The sequence below is a fragment of the Aethalodelphis obliquidens genome, unplaced genomic scaffold, assembly GCF_003676395.1.
Source record: "Aethalodelphis obliquidens isolate GAN/ISIS:26980383/991018 unplaced genomic scaffold, ASM367639v1 scaffold18, whole genome shotgun sequence".
Classification (NCBI taxonomy): domain Eukaryota; kingdom Metazoa; phylum Chordata; class Mammalia; order Artiodactyla; family Delphinidae; genus Aethalodelphis; species Aethalodelphis obliquidens.
Genome location: NW_020837962.1, coordinates 22442813 through 22464902, shown reverse-complemented (window position 1 = coordinate 22464902; position 22090 = coordinate 22442813). Strand labels below are relative to the sequence as shown.

Here is a 22090-nt window from a genome sequence, read left to right as displayed (position 1 = left end):
CCCTCCACTTTGGACACTTCTAGACTGTTGGAATTTTTTGTTTTCTAAACAACAGAACGTATATTACTTTCAGGAGGTGTTAACTTCAGGAATTTTTCTTCTGAAAATATTCAGGAAATTCAAGCATCCAATCACCAGTAACTTGTATTCATGAATCTCACAAAACCAGGGAAAAATGAATTTAACCAACTTTTTTATATTACTCGGAGAAGTCTCCAATGAGAACAACCTAACAAAATCACAGGCTTCTTCATACCTTGTTAATATTGTTGAGAAACGCTGGTCATATAATTGATGGTTGACTAAACAACAGTTTCATGTCATTTAAGAATAATGAACATAAACTCACAAATATTTTAAATGAAACAAATAGAGAAAAGAAATACCTCAAGTTCCACGAGGGCTGCAGTCACTGCATCTGTTGCAAGGGCACCAGCCTGTAGCTTTTCAATTGCCTATGAAACCAAGGGGCAAGATTATTCATTTTAAAACCACAACTTCTTAAACATACCCAGAAACTTTCCAAAGGCTTGAAGAAGTGTAGGAGACATTCAGAGTTAATAAAAATTGATCACTAGAGTTCCGTTCCATACCTCAAGACATAAACGACTTAGATTTAAGATAAGCAATTATTCAGGATAATTTGTAATATAGCTCACTTATTATTATTCAAATTAAGACAATGAATAAATTTAGCCACTAAATACAAAATGCAAGGAATTTAGTAAGTGAAAGGGCTTCATTCATCACAGGGCAGTTCACAGAACCATAGATATTATATGAATTCCATTTTGAAATTTGAATTCATATTTTATACAGACTAAGCTAACCATTTCTCATCCCACCATTACTACTCTCTCTACCCCTAACTATAAAAAGTAGTTACTCTCAGTCACAGAGGCATTTCAGAATCCTTAGATGGAGCATACATTTGACAAAAGCATTTTTGATTCTATAAGGTATTCTACATCGAGATAAACATATAATATTCCTTTGTAATATAATCTATAGAGAGCAAAGGTCACTAAAATCACCTTGCTTCTTAGGTATAAACTAAGACAGGAAAGAAAGAGAAGGAAGACTGATTTTTAAATGAATAATTGAAGCTCCGATTTATTCAACAAAGATCAAAAACTAAGCACTGTATTCCTCATGAAACTTTTAAGAAGTTCATTTGTTGTATAAATTAAGGAGGCTGGTTACACGCTCTAAATGTATTATATACAGAACTATATTCCTATAAAACCATTTCTTCTCAGATAACAAAAAGATTTCACACTTTGAAAAATAAGATAAAGTAATATAAAATAGCTTAAAGAATATTTACCTTTATTATAAATTTTTTTTAAAAATGAAATCCCTGTAACCAAATATTCTTATTCATTTATGAGATTTCATTCATAAGAAAAATCTTGGATCGCTAATAAAGTATAATCTTCCTTAAATGGTATGTAAATATAAATGAAAAGAGCTGAGAGACCCCTATTTACTTGATATGCAATGTCCAATTAACATTCTATTTGCATAAAAAGTAATGGAAGGTTTGCCTACAAGAGTATACAGTCAGGATCAAAATAAAAACAAACAATATTTCTTCTGAGTCCATTCCTGCCTCCACATTAAGTATTCAACAATTTAGCAAAACCTCAAAAAACAAAGATAAAAAAAAAAAGCACAACTGAGTACAAGGGCAAAGTTAAACTCAGGAATGACAATGAATTTGCTATGATAAAAATTACGTGATGGAAAAACAGAAGGAAAAAGTACAGGATAATCTCCCTAAGAAGAACATCCATTTTAATTTTTTATTATTTTTTTTCTTCCCTTCATAGAAAGACACATTGGCTGCCTTTGAGCTGTTTTCCCTACCCCTTCTATAGAGCTCAGTGCCGTTTCAAAGATTAAAAGATATATGATTATGTGCCCACAATTCCAAAAATACAGACTTTGATCTGGGAAAGGAAGGAAAAGATCTAAACATGATTTGGAGAATAAAAAACACAAAACAAAACAAAAAAAGACCCCACAAATATGAGCAAAATTACTTTGTGGCCCAAACCAAAGACTGTCTTATAAATCAAACCTTAAAATTTTGAATTTCAAGGTAAAGCTGCTTTTGGTCAAAACTAAACTGTTTCAATCAGACAGAATACATTCTCTTCATACCTTCTGACAAGCTCGTTTGCATACGTGTTTATATTCCTTGGCTTTGGATTCAGAATGATAACCTGCACCTGTAGTGAAAAAAAAACAGTCAATTGTCAACTGTCATTAAGATATCAGAGACCTTGCTTATATTATATAAATAGCTCATATAAACTGATGCTCTCCTAGTGACAATAAAACTATTGTCCTAAGTGCATGGAGTCTTAAAAATCTAACAGCTTCTTTCTGCACCATAAGTCTTTTTAATACCATGCCTTATCTCCTCTTTCAAAAGCTATTTTCCTACTAGAGGCACCAGAAATAGCTTATGTCCCCAGAGCAGCTTCCCCAAGGTCACCTCTCCTTTCGAAAACTTCTCCAAAGTTAGGAGTTTTTAAGCTGGAGTTGATAACCCAGGCAGTGTCCAGGACAGAGTCCCTCTAAGTTCCTCTCTGTTGACCTTTGGAAAGTCCCTGCCAGAATTCTTAAGAGTGACTTCAGAAAACTAGGTAGTTTCTGAATAATACTTGAAGTTGAGGGGTGTTATATCCCACCTGTCAACAACCACCACCAATATCACCATTCCTACCCAAACTTTTCCATCCGCTCACCCCTGGAATGTAGCTCAGGGTGTCTCTGAAATCTCAGTGATAGTATATTCACAACTGCCTATTAGAAATCCTGGTGGTCCCTGTCTCTTAATCAAACACCCAGCAACTTCCTCAAGAGAATGGCTCTGAAATTTGTTTCCCTAAAAGGAGTAATACTTGCTTAGTTAGGGATTTGAGAATAACCTAAACAAGAAAGAAACCAAGACAAGAGCCCTTAATCAAAGTTCTTTAACTTTTTCTGAACCTCCCCCTCAGCCCCCATCCCAGCCCCCTGCTGGGCCCCGAAGGGGTCCAAAGTAGGGAAGGTTAAAGAACTACATCTCTGTATAGCTGATTCACTTTGTTATAAAGCAGAAACTAACACACCATTGTAAAGCAATTATATTCCAGTAAAGATGTTAAAAAAAAAAGAACTACATCTCTAAGCCTCAGGGCTTCTCCTGTGAGACTGCAGACTATGACACGAACTTAACCCACCTTTCACCAGGGCAGAGAAAAAACAAACCCAAGAAGCTATGGTTAAAGGACCCAAGAGAACAGAAAAGATGCCCAAACAACACAAATCCATAACACAGGCAAATGTTAGTCCCATTTCTCAAGAAAACTCTGAAACTTCACAGAACCTGCGCCAATATTTAACAGGACTCTCTTCATGGTTCACTAATAAATGATCCCAGGTCTGTTGTCTTAGCAGGCCCCAAACTTTGAGCAGTGTTTCCCAAACCATGGGATACTATAGCCAAATAGATAATTTTAGTGTGTGGATAACAGCACTAATAGCATTAACATATCAATCCTCTACTTAGAATAGGGAAACCATCTCAGCATTACTCCAGGAGATCTTTAATACCTGATTAACACTTGCTAATTCCTCTACTTAACAAAGGAAAGGTAAGCTTAGGATCTAAGCAGCTGACAAGCAACAGAACCTAAATAAAATTTAATCACACAGGTTTTTTTGCACTGTGTTTAAATTATTTTCTCTTCACGCATGTGATACCAACATTCCACTTAATTAAAGGTAAGTTTCATCTTTAAAATGTTAAGGTTAAAAAGTGTTTATCTTTTTTTAATATTAGGTAAAATATAGGTAGTATACAGATCTGAGGCAAAGCAAGAATCTACTACTCAAATGACTAAAACATGGGCAAGTCTCCTTTAGTGCTAAAAAAAAAAAAAACACTTTTAAAATCTCTACACTGGAATTGAAATTTTATTCCTTAAATGTACAAGATACATAATGCTGCATAATCAATCACTCTATCTGAACTTCTAATAATTTAGAAGGGGAAGGTCACCCTTCATCCATACAATTTCCTGTCATAACCCAGATTTCCTCCTATTACAGCTGGCCCCCGGCACCAACTTTGTCTAAGAGCCACAGCCATCAGGGTGTGTCTGAGACAGTGGGGAGGCCACAATGACTGTCATAGAAGGCAAACCTTTCCAACTAATCAAAAGCTCCACGTTGTTGCTTTTACACATCTCAGGCCTTTCTTGGACATTTTTCAAATACTCATTCTGAATGAAATAACTCACTGGGTACTATGAAAGATGCACCACCACCATGGTGTAGTGGAAAGAACACTGGACTAGGAATCTGAGTTGTTTCTATAAATTTACCTCACTTCTTTGAAAAATCATTTGAAAGAAAAGGAAACTGAACCTGGTTTTTGTTTTGTTTCTAGATTCTTCTGGATTCAATTCTATAAGGCTTCCGGAGTTGTCTGTGCAGTTTAGATACAGCCAAAAGTTAACGACCAGGAAGAACACCAGTTTGACAAGAAGAAACAATTCCACCCCTCACCCCGTATCAAAGCTAATCTTGCTGCCATCCTGCATGACTGTCTGAGGAAAGTTAAAAGGAGACCCAGCCATTCCTTCTTCCTTCACAGAGGTCATGAACTTTAGACGCTAAATGCAGACAAATAAAAATGACTAAAGAAAAAGTGGGGGGAAAAAAAAAAGACCTACGTAGGGCTGCACTGCTTAGAAACCCTAGAGGCTTCGATGATGGGGACTCAGGGGTTGAACTCACTGTGTTTGTCTTCAAGGTACTCTGAAGTAGAGATTACAGGCTGATGAGGTGCCAAGAGCACTAGACTGGGACTTAAGGGCTCACTTCAGGGTGTCTCAGCCTGGCTCTTGTACGAACTAGCCATGTGGCTGAAGCCACTTAATCTCTCTGGTTTTAAGTTTCCTCTTTTATAATATTAAAAAGGCAAACTAGCTCTAAGACTGTGTAAATTATACTCTAAGATGGACAAAGTCAAAAATGGGGTCAATAAAATTTTTTCAGCGGCATTATTTTTAAAAACACAAACCAGAGTTTAAACAATTACTGTGTCTGGTTTTAGCAACACCTAAATATGGGGTAAAAGTAAATAATAGAGTAGGTGAGTGAAGGAGACAAAGGAAGAGTCGTCATTATAAGATCTTCTAAGTGGGGAGCTAGGGGGAGGCCCTCACTCTATCGAAGTCAGTCTCTTTGGTTCCAGCTCCTCTGGCAGTTTGCCTCCTCCGGATATGAAATTCAATTCCTGGTGTACTTCAAGGCAAGGGAAAAAAACATTATTTTCATCTTCCAACTCACCCACTTGAGCTTACCTGCATGCACCAACACAAAGCCCCCTCGCTTCTCTTTATGGGGCTGCTTTGTTTCCAGCTCTTTAGCTGTTATTTTAACAGCCGAAACCTGAGATGATCTGGAAGGTAGTCCTTCTCCAGAACTCATCCCCTTCTCCATGGTCATTCTCCAAGATCACCATCTTCTACTGGGAAAAGAGCATACTTCCATCCAAAAGTAACTGCAGGAGAGGAATTACTCTAAAGGAAAACAGGCAAAGAGGGTTTGCATTTCTTTCCACTAACACACACGTAACATACAAATTTGTGCACAGATAACTTTCAAAAAAAAATTAAAAACCTAATTTTAAAGTTATTTAACTGGGTAATACAAAGAATATACAAAGGTTAGAATTTAAATCTCTCTGTCCACTGACAGCACTTGCTTGAAGTCACATAAACAAAAGAACTGTTGTAAAAAGACTTCATATTGAGTCCAAAGATATTTTATCTTTCATTTTATCTACATTGAAGAAAACCACAACATAACTTAAATATCACTTTCTACTCCCTCCAAACCAAATGCTAATAACCTCTGGGACATTCTAGAACCACAGGCAGTGCTGGCAACATCACTGAGCCTTGATATAAAGCCTAGATTGCTGCTTATTTTTTTCTCCAGGTTTATTGAGATATAATTGACATACACCAGTGTACAAGTTTAAGGGGTACAACATGATGATTTGATACATGTATATACTGCAAAACGATTGCCACAACAAGGTTAGTTAACACATCCATTACCTCATATAATTACAATTTTTGGTGTGTGGTGAAAACATTTAAGAGCTATAGATTGCTGCTTGCTTAAAGAAATGAAGCAACATACAGATTTACATCTGCCTGTGAAGAACCGCTTAAGAAAAACAGTGTAATACTTCACAGCTCAATCAAAAGACAAATGCTGGGACTTCTCTGGTGGCACACTGGTTAAGAATCTGCCTGCCAATGAAGGGGACATGGGTTCAATCCCTGGTCTGGGAAGATCCCATATGCCGTGGAGCAAGTAAGCCCATACACCACAACTACTGAGCCTGTGCTCTAGAGCCCGCGAGCCACAACTGCCGAAGCCCGTGTGCCACAACTACTGAAGCCTGTGAGCCTAGAGCCCATGCTCTGCAATGAGAGAAGCCACCGCAATGAGAGAAGCCAACACAATGAGAAGCCTGCATACATCAACCAAGAGTAGCCCCCGCTCACAGCAACTAGAGAAAGCCCACGCACAGCAACAAAGATCCAACACAGCCAAAAACAAATAAATTAATTACATACATTCATTTAAAAAAAAAAAACAAATGCTAACAAAATTATATGACTAAACCAAGAAATTAAAATAACACTTGTGCGTATACTTGTTAATTTTCATGAAAGCGTTATTTCTGAGGTTCTCAAAAGATAAATGATAAAATACAAAACTTAATAAAACAAATTACAAGCAACTTAAACCACAAAGTTTCCAATTTTTCTCACAAATTCACAAGCTTCTAGCAATCTTGGCTTAATAACAATAACGATGGCAGAACACACTTCAGACTGGGGAAAAGTGGATCATTTAAAACTCGACAGAGGGCTTCCCTGGTGGCGCAGTGGTTGAGAGTCCGCCTGCCGACGCAGGGGACACGGGTTCGTGCCCCGGTCCGGGAGGGTCCCACGTGCCGCGGAGCAGCTGGGCCCGTGAGCCATGGCCGCTGAGCCTGCGCGTCCAGAGCCTGTGCTCTGCAGCGGGAGAGGCCACAGCGGTGAGAGGCCCGCGTACCGCAAAAAAAAAAAAAAAAAAAAACACTCGACAGAGATTTGAAGAAAATACCAGAGTCATGCGGTTGAAACTACTTAAACACCTAGATTCACATTGTTAGGTAAAAATGTATACCTTATTCTAAATTGAGAAATGGGGAAGGAGGAGCACAAGTCTTTTCTAATAGAAAACATAAATAGTAACGTAAAGAGTGACTTAGCCAACTAGTCCAAAAGAACAGTGTTACTCAAAGTGTGGTCTGCAGACCAGTGCTTGTTACCAGTCTGCAAGAGATTATTATTTTATTCATATACTAATTGCCTTATTTTTTTTTATTGGAGTAAAATTGCTTCACAATGCTGTTAGTTTCTGCTGTACAGTTAAGTGAATCAGCTATATGTATACCTATATCCCCTCCCTCTTGGACCTCCCTCCCACCCCACCCCGCATCCCACGAATCTAGGTCGTCGTCACAGAGCACCGAGCTGAGCTCCCTGTGCTATACAGCGGGTTCCCACTAGCTATCTATTTTACACATGGTAGTGTATTTATGTCAAACCCCATCTCTCAGTTCATCCCACCCTCCCCTTCCCTACCTGTGTCCACATGTCCGTTCTCTACATCTAGTGCACATTTTCAATAAACAATGTGTACAGTTTTTGTAATTCTTTTCTATTTCCTCATGTTTTGTTTATAACTATATTTTTGAAACAATTTTATCTGCTACATCTAATACAATTATGAGCTTTTACTTTTATCTTTCATTCACAGTTCCATATCTCTGCTTTGTTTTGAGGTTTTTTTGTTTTGTTTTTTTCATTTTACAAAAGAAATGGTCAACAAACGATTGAAAAAAATTTTTAACTTGGTCCTTCACACCAGAAATGGTCTGTGAAGCACTGCAATATGGTATTTTAACTTCCTTTAATTCCTGGTTAAAAAGAGTTCATTTAATTTTTATTATATGTCATTTCATTTAAAGGACAAGTAATTTTAAATCATATATATATGCTGTTGTATTAAAATGTTTACATATATTCATAAATTTTGATTACAAAAGAGTGCTGAGGTTAATTACATAACAGTGGATTAAAATGCCTGTTTTTGTTTTTGTTTTAGGTGGTAGCTCTCTCCCTGAGGATGGATTTTCTTCCAACGACTTCACAAGGATCTGCATCAATTACCTTTATTTGACTTTGGTTATTTCTCTGAGATAGGTTACTATTTATTCCTGTGTCGGTTGACGAAGTCAATTTAAATGATTAGCAGTTCATCTGCCAGTCTATACCTGCCATGAGGTCTGGCCTAGCCATGAAATGAGCTTGGGCCCACTTGTCCCACAAACATAGTTGTGTGAAAACTCAGGCTTTGGAAAATTCAAAGCTTCAGTTTAAATGAAACCATATCCAAGCAGTATGAGCTATAAAACTTACTCTGACTCACTGTCATCAGATGCATTTTTTTTCATGAATAACAAGTTGGAACATCTATATTTTATAATGAATAAGATTTGATGTAATAGGCACTCTTAATATATGTGAGAGATTTAAAAACACTACTTCTCAAGCTTGTCTGAAAAAAATAAAATGTGGAAGATGAATCAATATGCAATTTCTTAAGCAATCTACCATCCCTCAGAGACTATCTGAAATTTTTTTATTTAGCAAACCATGTCATCTCAATAAACTCCCCCAAAAATGCTGGCCCCAAAGTTCTGCTGGACTGGGAAAGGAACTCAAGTAGACAGGCTATCCAATGTACAACTCTGGCCTCCAGCTCCCAATGGTTACTGGAATATTTTTAATTCAATTAGAAATGAAGCAATTTCTACTCCAACATCAGTTTTTGTTTAACTCAGAACCCATTAAAAGTCTGACCTTCCTAACAGAATTCCAACAAATGTCTCAAAAAACAAAAAGACAAAAGGGGGGTGGGGGGGAAGTGGGCAAATCCCAGTTTACAGAAAAATTATACAACAGTCTAACAGATCAAAAGATGCTAAACTGGGCTTCCCTGGTGGCACAGTGGTTGAGAATCCGCCTGCCAATGCAGGGGACACGGGTTCAAGCCCTGGTCCAGGAAGATCCCACATGCCGCAGAGCAACTAAGCCCGTGCGCCACAGCTACTGAGCCCGTGTGCTACAACTACTGAAGCCCGCGTGCCTAGAGTCCGTGCTCTGCAACAAGAGAAGCCACCGCAATGAGCAGCCCGCGCTCCGCAACAAAGAGTAGCCCCCGCTCGCCGCAACTAGAGAAAGCCCGCACGCAGCAACGAACACCCAACGCAGCCAAAAATAAATAAGTTTATATTAAAAAAAAAGATGCTAAACCTCACTCAGAAGAAAAATGCAAAATAAAACTACACTCACATATCATTGGACTAGCAAACAAACCAAAAAAAGTAAGATAATACCATGTTTTGAGGATATAGGGAACCAGGAGTTCTCATACATTGCTAGTAGCAGCAACTCAACATGGACAATTGGGCAAAATAAACCAAAATTATAAATACACACTGAAAGACTGTCTGTAATGGGAAAGATATGGACCAACAGTATGTCTTGATGGAAGTGCTTAAAAATAAATGCAGCTCTTGGAAAAAATGAGAACGTTCTTGATATACAAATATGAAATGATCAGTCTTGAAGACATTTTATCAAGTAAAAAACACGTGGTACAGAAGTATATGCAGTACCATATTTTGAGGGAGGGGAGAAAAAAATACAGTTAAATATATATATGCAAAGCACAATCTGGAAGAATATATCAAAAAATAGCATTAATAGTGGTTACCAGAAGATTTGGGTGACTGGTGGACAAAGGAGGGATGGAAATTTCACTGTTCACCATTGTGTACCTTTTGATTTTGAAAATCTGAATTCATTACTTACAAAAAAAAAGCTTTTTTATACATTTATTTATGAGAACACAGGTAACTAGCCAAGTCCAAGCCCCAAAATAGGGCAAGCCTATGGGATCCCACTTCAAACCTTCACTAAGAGGAGAAATGCCATATTCTGAAGGTTCTCAACACTCATCCCACCTACAGAAGGAATAGACAAAAACATGGCCAATCAACAATACTGGCCAGGGCTTCCCTGGTGGTGCAGAGGTTAAGAATGTGCCTGCCAATGCAAGGGACACAGGTTTGAGCCCTGGCCTGGGAAGATCCCACATGCCACGGAGCAACTAAGCCCATGTGCCACAACTACTGAGCCTGTGCTCTAGAGCCCACAAGCCACAACTACTGAGCCCACGTGCCACAACTACTGAAGCCTGTGTGCCTAGAGCCCGTGCTCTGCAACAAGAGAAGCCACGACAATGAGAAGCCCGCAACGAAGAGTAGCCCCCGCTCACCACAACTAGAGAAAGCCCGCGTGCAGCAACAAAGACCCAACACAGCCATAAATTAATTAATCTTTTAAAAAATACTGGCCCAAGAGGTCTTTTTTGGTTTTGTTTTTCTGGATCTTGAACTTCTAGGGCCACACAAACCCCAGATAATCCTAATTTAAAAATAAATAAAATTAGTATTTGATCTCTACAGTTAAGACTAAGGAGTAAAAAAATAAATCATGACCAAAGATTGACATCAAATATATACCATCCTTTTCTAACTCACCTTGTAGTCATCTTGGACTGCGCCCAGTTTCCAAATCCTATAGATTTCTTCTCAAGCATTTAACTTCCTTCTCCCTACTGCCTTGACCCTTGTTCAGCTCACATACCTCTTAGCATAAGCATTACAAAAAGCATATTAACTTTTCTCCCCAAATCCAGGCTGTCATAAAACAACCATCTACAAAAGGCTGCCAAAATAAATCTCATAAAGGACAATGCTAATCAAGACAAACAGCATGCCAAAAGACATGAGAAGGCAGTACATAAAAAAAGAAATATAAACTGGATATCCAATATTAAAGAAAGAATATTCAAAGAAATACAAGAAAAAAGAAGAAAGAAATCTAATTAGCACTGTATTGCCATCATAAACTGATGTACCCGTTTTGAAAAGGAATGTGTCAGAAAGTACCAAGAGCCTTAAAATATATAATTTTGTATATACCCGCTCCCCAGAGATACTTTATATATGAACTAGTCTATATAGACACAAATAATACTACCATGGATTCCTCTAAAGAGTACTGGGAGACTGGAGAAGAGGGAGGGGCAAGGATGAAAGGGAAAATTGATTTTTCTCCTAATAACATCTCATATTTGAATTTTTTTTTAAGTGGGTACTATTTACTAAAAAGAGAAGATTTAAGTTCTCTGTCTCTGGGACCAAGATGAATGTAAATTAACTTGATTATCAAGGGCAGAAGAGAAACTCAGAATAAAACACTTTCTTTGCTTCAGGGACTTTTATGGCACTGATTTAAGGTCTAAATCTTGACTCTATTTCTCTCAAAGATTGTTTCATTTTCCTACTGCATGTGATGACACTATTTTTTTTTTTGCATTAAGCCATTTAGAACACTACCACATGTCCCGTTTGCCTCTGGTGTTGAAGTTTTTCACTGTAGATTTACTTAGTCTTTTAGAAGCAATTGAAGGAGGAAGGAAGTCATGGAATCCATTCATCTTAAGAGAAAGGCTTTTAGAGAAATCCAGCCCTTAAGCTATAGCAACTGATGAATAAAGAAGCATTTTGTTGCTCTTAACATCATGAGATTGAAGGTTTAATGCCTCATTAAATGAGCTCCAAAACATACTTATTTCATCTTTGACCCAGTAATTCCACTTCTGAGAATATTTTCTACCAAAATAATTTTAAATACAGAAAAGGTTTTATGCCTTTTATGCTGTGTTTAACATAGGATAATTTAGAAAAACAAAAATCTGGGAGCAACTTAAATACCCAACATAGAGAAATAGTTAAGAAAATGATAATCTATGTGTTTCCGATCAACTGGTTTTTGAAAAGGGTGCCAAGGCCATTCAATGGAAAAAGGACTTTTCAACAAATGGTGCTGGGAAAACTGGAGAGCCACATGCAAAAGAATAAAGTTGGACTGCACACCATATACAAAAATTAACTCTACATAAATCAAGCCCTAAATGTAAGAGCTAAAACTATATAAAACTCTTAGGGAAAAGAAAACAGGAGTAAATCATAATCTTGGATTTGGCAGTGGTTTTACATATGACACCAAAAGCACAAACAACCAAAAAAAAAAAAAAAAAAAACCAGATAAATTGGACTTCACCAAAATTTTAAACTTTTGTACTTCAAAGGACACCCTTCAAGAAAGTGAAAAGACACCCCACAAGACGGGAAAAAATGGAAGAAATATTGCAATCTGATAAGGGACTTGTGTCCAGACTATATAAAGAACCCATACAACTTTAAAATTTCTTTAAAATTTTTTTAATTCAATTTAAAATTGGGCAAAGGAATTGAACGGACATTTCTCCAAAGATATACAAAGGGCCGATAGGCACAGAGAAAAGAAACTCAACATTATCAGACATCAGGGAAATGCAAATCAAAACCGCAAGATACCATTCCACAACCAATGGAATGGCTATAATCAAAAAGACAGACAATATGTGTTAGCAAGGATATGGAGAAATCAGAACCCTCATATCCTGCTTGTGCAGGCCACCTTGGAAAACACCTGGCAGTACCTCAAAAAGTTAAACAGTTACCACATGCCCCAGCAATTCCACTCCTAGGTATACATCTAAGAAAACTGAAAACATACGTCCACACAAAAACTTGTACATGAATGTTTATAGCAGAATTATTCATAATAGTCAAAAAGTGGAATCAATCCAAATGTCTATCAACTGATGATGGATAAACAAAACGTGGCATAGTTACATAATGGAATATTATTCAGCCATACAAAGGAGTGACGTACTGATACTTAATACCACATGGATGAACCTTGAAAACATTATGCTAAGTGAAAGAAGGCAGACAACAAAAAGCCACATATTATACGATTCCACTTACATGAAGTATCCAGAATAGGAAAATCCATAGACACAAAGTAGATTAGTGGTTGCCAGGGGTGGGGGAACAAGGGGAGGAGAGATCAATGGTGAGTAACTATAAGGGTACAGAGTTTCTTTTGGAGGTGATGAAAAAGTTATGAAATTAGATAGTGATGATGGGTGCACAACGTTGTGAATATACTAAAAACCACTGAAATTTAAATTTAAAAGGGTGGAATTTTATGAATTATATCTCAAAAAAATCCGTGTAATAGACACAATGTATAAAACATGCTTTTTGGTTAAAATCACATTTTATACACATACACTATGATGCTAAGTAGGTTAAGAATACGCTATTTTGGGGCTTCCCTGGTGGCGCAGTGGTTGAGAGTCCACCTGCCGATGCAGCGGACGCAAGTTCGTGCCCCGGTCCGGGAGGATCCCACATGCCGCGGAGTGGCTGGGCCCGTGAGCCATGGCCGCTGAGCCTGCGCGTCCGGAGCCTGTGCTCCGCAACGGGAGAGGCCACAACAGTGAGAGGACCGCGAACCGCAAAAAAAAAAAAAAAAAAAAAAAGAATATTCTATTTCTTAAATGTAGGGAATTCCCTGGCAGTCCAGTGGTTAGGACTCCCAGTGCTCTCACTGCCAAGGGCCCAGGTTCAATCCCTAGTCGGGGAACTAAGATCCCACAAGGCACACAGCGCAACCAAAAGAAAAAAAAAAGTAGAAAGAAAGAGATCAAAATGTTGGGCTGAGGGCTTCCCTGGTGGCGCAGTGGTTGAGAGTCCGCCTGCTGATGCAGGGAACACGGGTTCGTGCTCCGGTCTGGGAGGATCCCACGTGCCGCGGAGCGGCTGGGCCCGTGGGCCATGGCCGCTAAGCCTGCGCGTCCGGGGCCTGTGCTCCGCGGCGGGAGAGGCCACAACAGTGAGAGGCCCGTGAACCGCCAAAAAAAAAAAAAAAAATGTTGGGCTGGGGCTGGTGGAACCACAGATGATCTCTTTTTTAATATTTCTACATTTTCCAGATATTCTTTAGTAAGCAGGTACTGCTTTGTATAAGTGGGTGGAAAGCTTTATTTAAACAAAAAAGCAAATTATTAAACTCCCAAGTGTATGAAAATTCCTTAGCTTAGTATGCAATGATCTCAGTCACATGGTCCCCAAAATACCTTTCATTCCCCTCCCCTACAGAGGCGAATCAAGTTGAACTCCCTCCTTCCGGAAACACGATGCCCTCTATTTTCAGGGCACCTCCAGTTCCTGTTTTCCACCCTCTCCAGTTGCTCCTTTTCCATCTTCTTGGTCCTTTCCTCTTCCTTCTCCACCTGAGCAGTAAATGCTAACGTTCCGCGGGACTCTAACCAGGCCTCTATTACACTATAGGGCTGCTTTCCCCCACCTGCCACGCAGGACCAGGGCGCACACCCTCGGGTCTCTACGAGCCTCGAACTCGGAGAAACCGCAGCCCGAGACTGCAAAGTGGGTGAAGGACTGCAAGAACTCCCTCCCCACACACAGACAGTCCCTTCCCCGGAGAGGGAATGAAGCCGCCAAGCTGCAGCCGCTGGGAGGGGCCCGGCGCGGGCCCCACGCGCGACCGAGACTAGGGCACGAGGGACGTCCCGAGTCCCTTCCTCCAGCACCGCCCCCAGCAAGGGGCATCCGGCGCGCCGCCCGCACCCGGCCCCGGAGAGGACGTCCCAGCGAGAGCGCGGCGCCCGGACAGAGGCAGCGCACGTCGGCGGCAAGGGCGCGGACAGCGTGAGAAAGAGAGACACTCACCCGCGTCAGCCCCGAGCCCTCACAGCACCGGAAGTAGTCACCCACCCGTTGCCAGGGTGAGGAAGCGAGGGTGACGTCAAGGTTTTCCATTGGCCGTGAGCATAACCACGTGGCCGGAAGCAGGCGCCCACACTCTGCTTGGTCTCCTCCCTCTGCCCCGGAGTGGTTCACCTGGTCGGGGAGGTGCGGGGAGGTGCAGGGAGGACACCACCTGGAGCCTCGCCGTGAGCTGCGCAGGCGCCGTTGCCTCTCTCTCTTCACCCCGCCTCTTAATGAGCCGGAAGGATGTGATCGTCTTATCTGGGTGGTTGGCAGACTAGCGATGTGTTGCGGAATGAAGTTAAACTAGTCATCATTTATTAAGATGTCACTTAAGAGCTTAATTTCATTCAATCCTTGCAACCCCCCCACACAGTAGGGAAAACTAGAGTTCTGCCTGGATTACATGTGGGAGGAAAGGGCTAGCCTTGCCCTGGGGAGAAGGAAAATGCCGGTGGCCTTTCTTTTAGCCTCTAGCATCTAAGACCAAGACCTAGTGACATTATGTAATCTCTTTAATGTTTCCTTGTAACTATTAACATGAATAGTTACCATGTAACTGCAACCGAAAGTGGGATCCGGCTGCTTGCCGCTCAAAAGCAAATAAAGAAGAGGCAAGGTTGGTGGAAAGGAAAGTTTGCTTTATTTTGGATGTTGGATGTTGGCAAGCGGGCCGGGGGGCAACGCCTGTCCAAAGGCCAACTTCCCCAGACTGACAATCAGTGAGCAAGAGCTTTTATAGGTGGAGGGAGGGGGCTACATGCAGAAACAGCACAGTCAGCTCTGACAGTCATCTTAATCATGAGGTGATCTGACCAGTGTTCATCTGGATTGTTTTAAGTACAGTCAGTCTTCAGTTCCAGGGTCGGTTTGTTCCCATCTCCTTGAGGCCAGTTCTTGGAATTGTGGCAGCTTATGTCATGGCTACAGTCTGGTCATCATGTAGTCAACTTCTTCCACCTGGCGGGGGTTTCAGTATGTACAAGACAGCTCACAGGATATGGCTCAGAATATTAACAAGACAGCTCACAGGATATGGCTCAGAATATTATCTATAGCCCTTGAGAAGGAACTAAAGGTCCCTGACTATGCTTAATGACTAAATTATTATTATTCGGTCTCCTTTGACTGTTTTCCTTTGTTTCTGCATTTTCTCATTTCTCCGATTAAACTTATTCTTCAGCTAAAGTTTTTCCACAGACAAAAGGCAGGCTGAGGACATGGGGGCAAGGACCATAGGGTCCTGCTCCATTTCATAACCACCATTAAACCTGTCTTGGGAAGCAGAGATTAAAAGGAGTAGTTCTGGATAGCTCTCAAAGTGTGGTCCTATCACCTGGACTCGTAGCAGAAATGTGAATTCTTAAGCTTTACCCCAGACTTGCTAAATCAGAAACTTTGGGTTTGGGACCCAACAATTTGATTTAACAAGCTGTCTGAGTGGATCAGACACAACTAAAATTTGAGAACCACTGAAACAGAGGGACTTTCTCTTTAGCCTAGTTGCAGAGATGGGTTGGGGGGTGATGGAAGGAGTGCCTCAGAAGGGGGAGCAATCAAGCTGTGTACCTCCAGCAATCAAGAATGAGAGTAAGGGGACTTCCCTGGTGGCCCAGTGGCTAAGACTCCATGCTCTCAACACAGGGGTCCGGGTTTGATCCCTGGTCAGGGAACTGGATCCCACATGCCGCAACTAAGTATTTGCATGCCACAACTATAGATCCTGTGGGCCGCAACTAAAGATCCCACATGCCGCAACAAAGATCCCTCATGTGGCAACAAAGATCCCGCATACCACAACTAAGACCCGGCACAGCCAAATAAATAAATATTTTTTAAAAAAAAAGAATAAGAGTGAGGAAGGCAATTTGGGGCTAGTATGGGAGACCCCAGAACTGATTCCCCTGGGATTCCTAGACGTTTGTGTTAATTGTACAGGAAAGACTTTTCAACTGCTAGTAATTCCAAATTCATTTTATTAACTTTTGTATTCTCCAACATATTTTTCTGCTAATATTTTTCTCTATGAACAAAAATAAAAGGGCATTAAAAGGTCTACTGTGAAAGTTATCTATAAAAACAGAATTTTAGATTTAAAAGGGAATGTAGGACTCTATATTAAAGTAAGTGGTTTAAAAAAGAAAAAACATGTGTTTAAGTCAGGATAGACAGAGGTAGTGCAGTGGTTAAGAGCAAGGATTCTAGAAGCAAGAGAATCTGTGTTCATATCTCAGCCCTACCACCTACCAATTGAGTCACCTTGAACAATTTACTCAATCTTTCTGTGACTCAGTTTCCTCACTTGTTAAATGAGGAAAATAACAGAATCTCTCATAGAGCTGTTCTGTGGAATAAATAAGGTATGTGAAGTACTTAGGAAAGTATCAGGCCCATAATAAGTAATCAATAAATGTTACTTAAAAAAAAAAAAAACATTAAGTTCAGGCTTGTTACTATAAAATATGCAAAGACTCAAACTTCTTTCTCAAATAAATGACACAATGGTATTAAATAAACCAAAAATGTCCAGTTTGCTCTTGGAGTAACTGTTATTAAAATTTGGAAAATAAATTAGTACTGTGCAATTGGAAGGTAAATTATAATATAGGCATTCATGTATTGAACAGATAATTAATTAGATCTTATGCATTATACATGAGAGGTGCTGAGGGTGTGAAGGCTTGAAAGAAGGATTGGAGGGGGCTTCCCTGGTGGCACAGTGGTTGAGAGTCTACCTGCCGATGCAGGGACACGGGTTCGTGCCCCAGTCCAGGAAGATCCCATATGCTGTGGAGCGGCTGGGCCCGTGAGCCATGGCTGCTGAGCCTGCGCGTCCGGAGCCTGTGCTCCGCGACGGGACAGGCCACAACGGTGAGAGGCCCACGTACCGCAAAAAAAAAAAAAAAAGAAGGATTGGAGGACCAGAGAGGTCAGCAAACAGTCAATTCCAGAGCCAAGCACACCCAGCCCCAAAGGTGACACCATCAAGAAACAACTGTACCGATGAACCGGTTTGCAGGGCAGAAATAGAGACACAGATGTAGAGGACAACCGTATGGACACCAAGGGGGGAAAGCGGTGGGGGTGGGTGGGTGGTGTGATGAATTGGGAGTTTGGGACAAAATAGATAACTAATAAGAACCTGCTGTATAAAAAATAAATAAAATTTTTTAAAAAAAGAAGCAGCTATACCTCCACAGGTGTACATATATAAGGATAAAAGTGGCCAACTTATCCTCAGATAATGTACAGTTTAAATCTTATATATGCATGTGTGTGTGTGTGTGTGTGTGTGTGTGTTTGTGTGTGTGTGTGTGTGTATGTTCGGTCCCCAGACCATGTCAGGAGATCATTAGTATCAAACTGTTATTTTATAATAATACTAAGATATTTATTTATCTTCCTATTCTCATTCTCTTACAAGCGTAAAATGTGCAAAAATTTCATAGATAGGATTTCAAATTTCATATTGCAACTAACTTTTAAAAAACCACCACCTGTTCAGTTTTGGTGTACTATCCAAAAAAAAGTATGCACAATTATCTGATAAGGCCATTAAAATATTCTGTCCTTCTCCAGCTACAATCTGTGGCAGGCTGAATTTTTTTTTTACATACTTCAACCAGCACAACATATCACATCAAATTGAATTCAGAGGCAGAAAGGAGAATATAGCTGGCTTCTTTTAAGAGATTTGCACAAATGCAAAAGATAACACTTTTCTCTCTACCTTTTTTGTTTGTTTTCAGAAAATACAGTTATTTATCAAAATACAGTATTTATATTAACATGCAATAGATTTATTTTTAAACAAAAATATTGTTTTATATTTTGGTTTTAATCTTTAATACGGTAAATATTAATAAATATAACCCACATGAACAAAATATCTGGAGCATTCTCAATTATTTTTAGGAGCAAAAAGTTGTCCTGAGATGAAAAGCCAGATAACTGCTGATACAATTATTATAAATTTAGTCTGTATAGGATAGTAGTTATTTGGAAGGACTTTGAAATCAAATAAACCTGGGTCTATCTCCTGGATGTGCCACTTACTAGATGCCTAATATTGAACAAGTTACATAACCTTTCCTAACTTTGTTTTTCTTATCTGGAAAATGGAAGTAACAACCTACTTCATGGGATTGTTCGAGAATAATTAATGTAATGCATGTAAAATATTTAGCATATTGGCATTGTATAATAATAAGTGCAATGAGTAAGAAATTAGTACTTGACTATAACAGATGTCACATATAAAAGTATTTGAGAAAGCAAGGAATAGGCAAGGAAAAGTCAGGAAAGAAGAGACAAGCATTTCAAGCAGAGAGAACAGCATATGCAAAACCACAAAGACCTGCAAAAGACTGAATTCTGGGAACTCTAAATAGCTCATAACAAAGGGATCATAAAGTGGAAGAAAGTACTGACTGTTATGTGAGGAATAAATTATGGAGATCTTATGCCATTCTGTGGAGTTTGGATTTTAGCCTGTAGTCTGTGGACAGCTACTATATCATTTTGAACAGAGTAGTGACAACGATCATATTTGCATATTGATACCCCTCCCATCTAAAGGTGTGTCTATGTTCCCTCCTCTTGAATCTGGGCTGGCTTTTGACTTGTAGGATAAGTGACTCTAGGTGACTTCTAAGGAAAGGTCACAGAAGCAATGCAGTTTGTGGTTCCCTCTTGGAATACTTTACTCTTGACTCCCAGCCACCATGCTCTGAGGAAGCCCAAGCAGCCACACGAGGAGACCATGTATAGACGTTGTGACCAGCAGCCCCAGATAAGGTCCCAGCTGGCAGCCAGCACTGACTGCTGGACCAGTAAGTGAATGGGCCTTTGGAAGATTCCAGTCCCTAATCCTGGATTAACTTCCAGCCTTCTGTTCTTATGGAAGGTGGTTTGTGTGTTTCCCAGTGTAGGCTGCAGACATCATCAGCAGAGACAAGCCTTCTCCACATGTCCTTTCCAAACCCTGATCCACAGAACCCGTGAGCATAATAAAATTGTTTTTGTTTTACACGTCTATGTTTATACTTCTACCAGTACTTATCACAGGCTCCAACAGCACTGCCACAGCTTACCAGCTCTTGTGTAGCTTTTCCTTTGTTAATTTTCTACCACTGACTTCTAGGGGTAGGAGGGAAAGTTTATTACATCGTAACAGTAACAATTTATTACACGGCAATAGTAAGTGGAACAGATTTTGTTACTTGGAAGTGGAATCTGTCATAACAAAACAACATAATAACATAACAAAAGTAAACCATATGGCACTGGCACTGAGACTCTGTGAAGCAGCAGGGGTGGGAGAGGATCCTACAGGAGAATGTTAGCAGAAGCCTAAAAGGCCTTGAGGAAGCCGCAGTAGGGCTCAGAAAAAGCTAAGGGGGGTATTGTTGGAAGATGGAGGAAAGGATCTCCAGTTCATAGTGCCAGAAAATTGGCCCAAGCTTTGGGGAACAGACATAAACCATCCCTACTGTGCCCTGTCTGAATTTCTGACCACAGAATCTCTAAGTGTAATAAAATGGACACTTCACAAAGAGGGAATACCACCTAATGACAGAGGCAGAGATCAGAGCGATGCAGCTACGAGGCAAGGAATGTCCAAGATCAAGGCTACCACCGGAAGCCAGAAAATGCAACGATGATCATACCCAGAGTCTCAAAGTGAACATGGCCCTGCTGAAACCTTGATTTTGAACTTCTAGCCTCCAGAACTGTGAGAAAATAGATTTCTCTTGTTTTAAACCACCCAGTTTGTTGTACTTTGTTACAGCAGTCCTAGGAAACTAACACAAATAGTTTTGCTAAGACCATCCTAGTACGTGTCTTTTGTTATACCTAGGAACACATTCTTAACGCTCATAGTTCTAGAGGTTGACTGGGGTCAGCTGAGCAGTTTTCACTTGGGGGTCTCTCACGCAGTTGTAATTATATGGCAACTGAGGCTAGAGTCACCTGAAGGCTTCTTCACTCAATGTCTGATGGCTGGGCTGGTGTAACTGGAACAGCTGGACACTGGTTGGGCATCTCTCCACTTGCAGCCTCTCTGTGTGACTTGGGTTTCCTCACAACATGGAGGTCACAGTGCAGTTGGACATCATACATGGCAACTGACTTTCCCGATGAGCATTCTAAGAAAAAGGAAGTGGACACTGCCAGTCCTCTTAAACTAGACCCAGAACCAGTAGAGTGCACACAACGCCATATGGAAGGCCAGTCAAAGGCCACATCTGATTTAAAGGAGTGTGTCATTCCCTCCACCTTTTGATGGGGACAATGGCCCATGCCTATAAAGGGGGATGGGATTGAGGGCGGCATTCTTGGAGACAAACTGCCATACTCAGTAAGGGTTCAGTGGTTGCATGTGACCAAGACCCCCTTTGGCTAAGTAAAGCCAAAAAATGAGTGTATTAAATGGATGGGGTAGCTCACAGAAACATAGGGAAAACTCTCAGAAAAGATAGGAACCAGAAAAGTTCTAGATACCTAGCAACTACTAATGGACAAGCTTTTCCAGGGACAACCATGGGATGAATCAACTTCATCTATTTCTGCTACTTGTGTCTCTTTCTTCAAGATTTAAATTCCAGGATAAAACATATATATGGCATAAATTGGATCATGCTTTCACACCTTGTCCAAGAGAAGACAAGATCCTCAAACTCATAATCCCACAAAAACTGCATAAAATGAGAGGAGGAAATTGAGAAACGTTTCCAAGAGCAGGAGACGTGTATGCTAGACTGCAAAAAACAAAATATGCTCATTGTTCAGGATGCTTTGAGTGTAACTTTGCCTAAAATAATAGGAGCAGTCAGGATCTTCCCCCTCCCTATGATTTCCTTTTCTTACTATCTACCTATGCAATATTGTCTATTTCTGTAAATTCAATGCTGTTTCAGCAAATTTAAAGCATATCATTTGTTTGGAACTATTAACCCATATTATTTTATATAGTTTAGAACCAATAACATTTTTCCTTCCTTTATAATCTTTACAAGGAAGAATGCACCTAACAGTATTAGGGGAGTGGCAGGGAAATCAAGGTTATTTAGCTTCTATTCCAATGTTTCTCAAGTGTGAGGATGACATTGGAGGAAATTTTATGTTAAGCTGCACTTTTTCTTTTTTACTTCTTATTATGGAAATTTTCAAAGATATAAAAGAGTAGAGAGAATAGTATAA

The 22090-nt window shown here is 40.0% G+C and overlaps 1 protein-coding gene across 12 annotated transcripts in view; it reads right to left on the bottom strand.

Moving 5' to 3' along the window:
* The window catches only part of TASP1 (taspase 1), a 273636-nt gene extending 258662 nt beyond the window's left edge, over nt 1-14974 (bottom strand). For 6 of the 12 annotated variants that reach the window (XR_003435171.1, XM_027118166.1, XM_027118164.1 and 3 more), the window contains exons 1-4: nt 14236-14357; nt 5364-5582; nt 2167-2234; nt 387-455 (exon numbers count right to left, since the gene is read on the bottom strand). Coding sequence is in view for 9 of the 12 variants with exons in the window: in XM_027118166.1 (XP_026973967.1) it covers nt 387-455; nt 2167-2234; nt 5364-5508 (282 nt within the window). In the remaining 3 variants the exon portion in view is untranslated. Of the gene's footprint in view, nt 1-386; nt 456-2166; nt 2235-5363; nt 5583-10738; nt 11006-14235; nt 14358-14465; nt 14569-14848 lie in introns of those variants that run through there. The other 6 variants (XM_027118160.1, XM_027118163.1, XM_027118169.1 and 3 more) reach the window with 6 other exon arrangements.
* Between the last annotated feature and the right edge of the window lie 7116 nt (nt 14975-22090).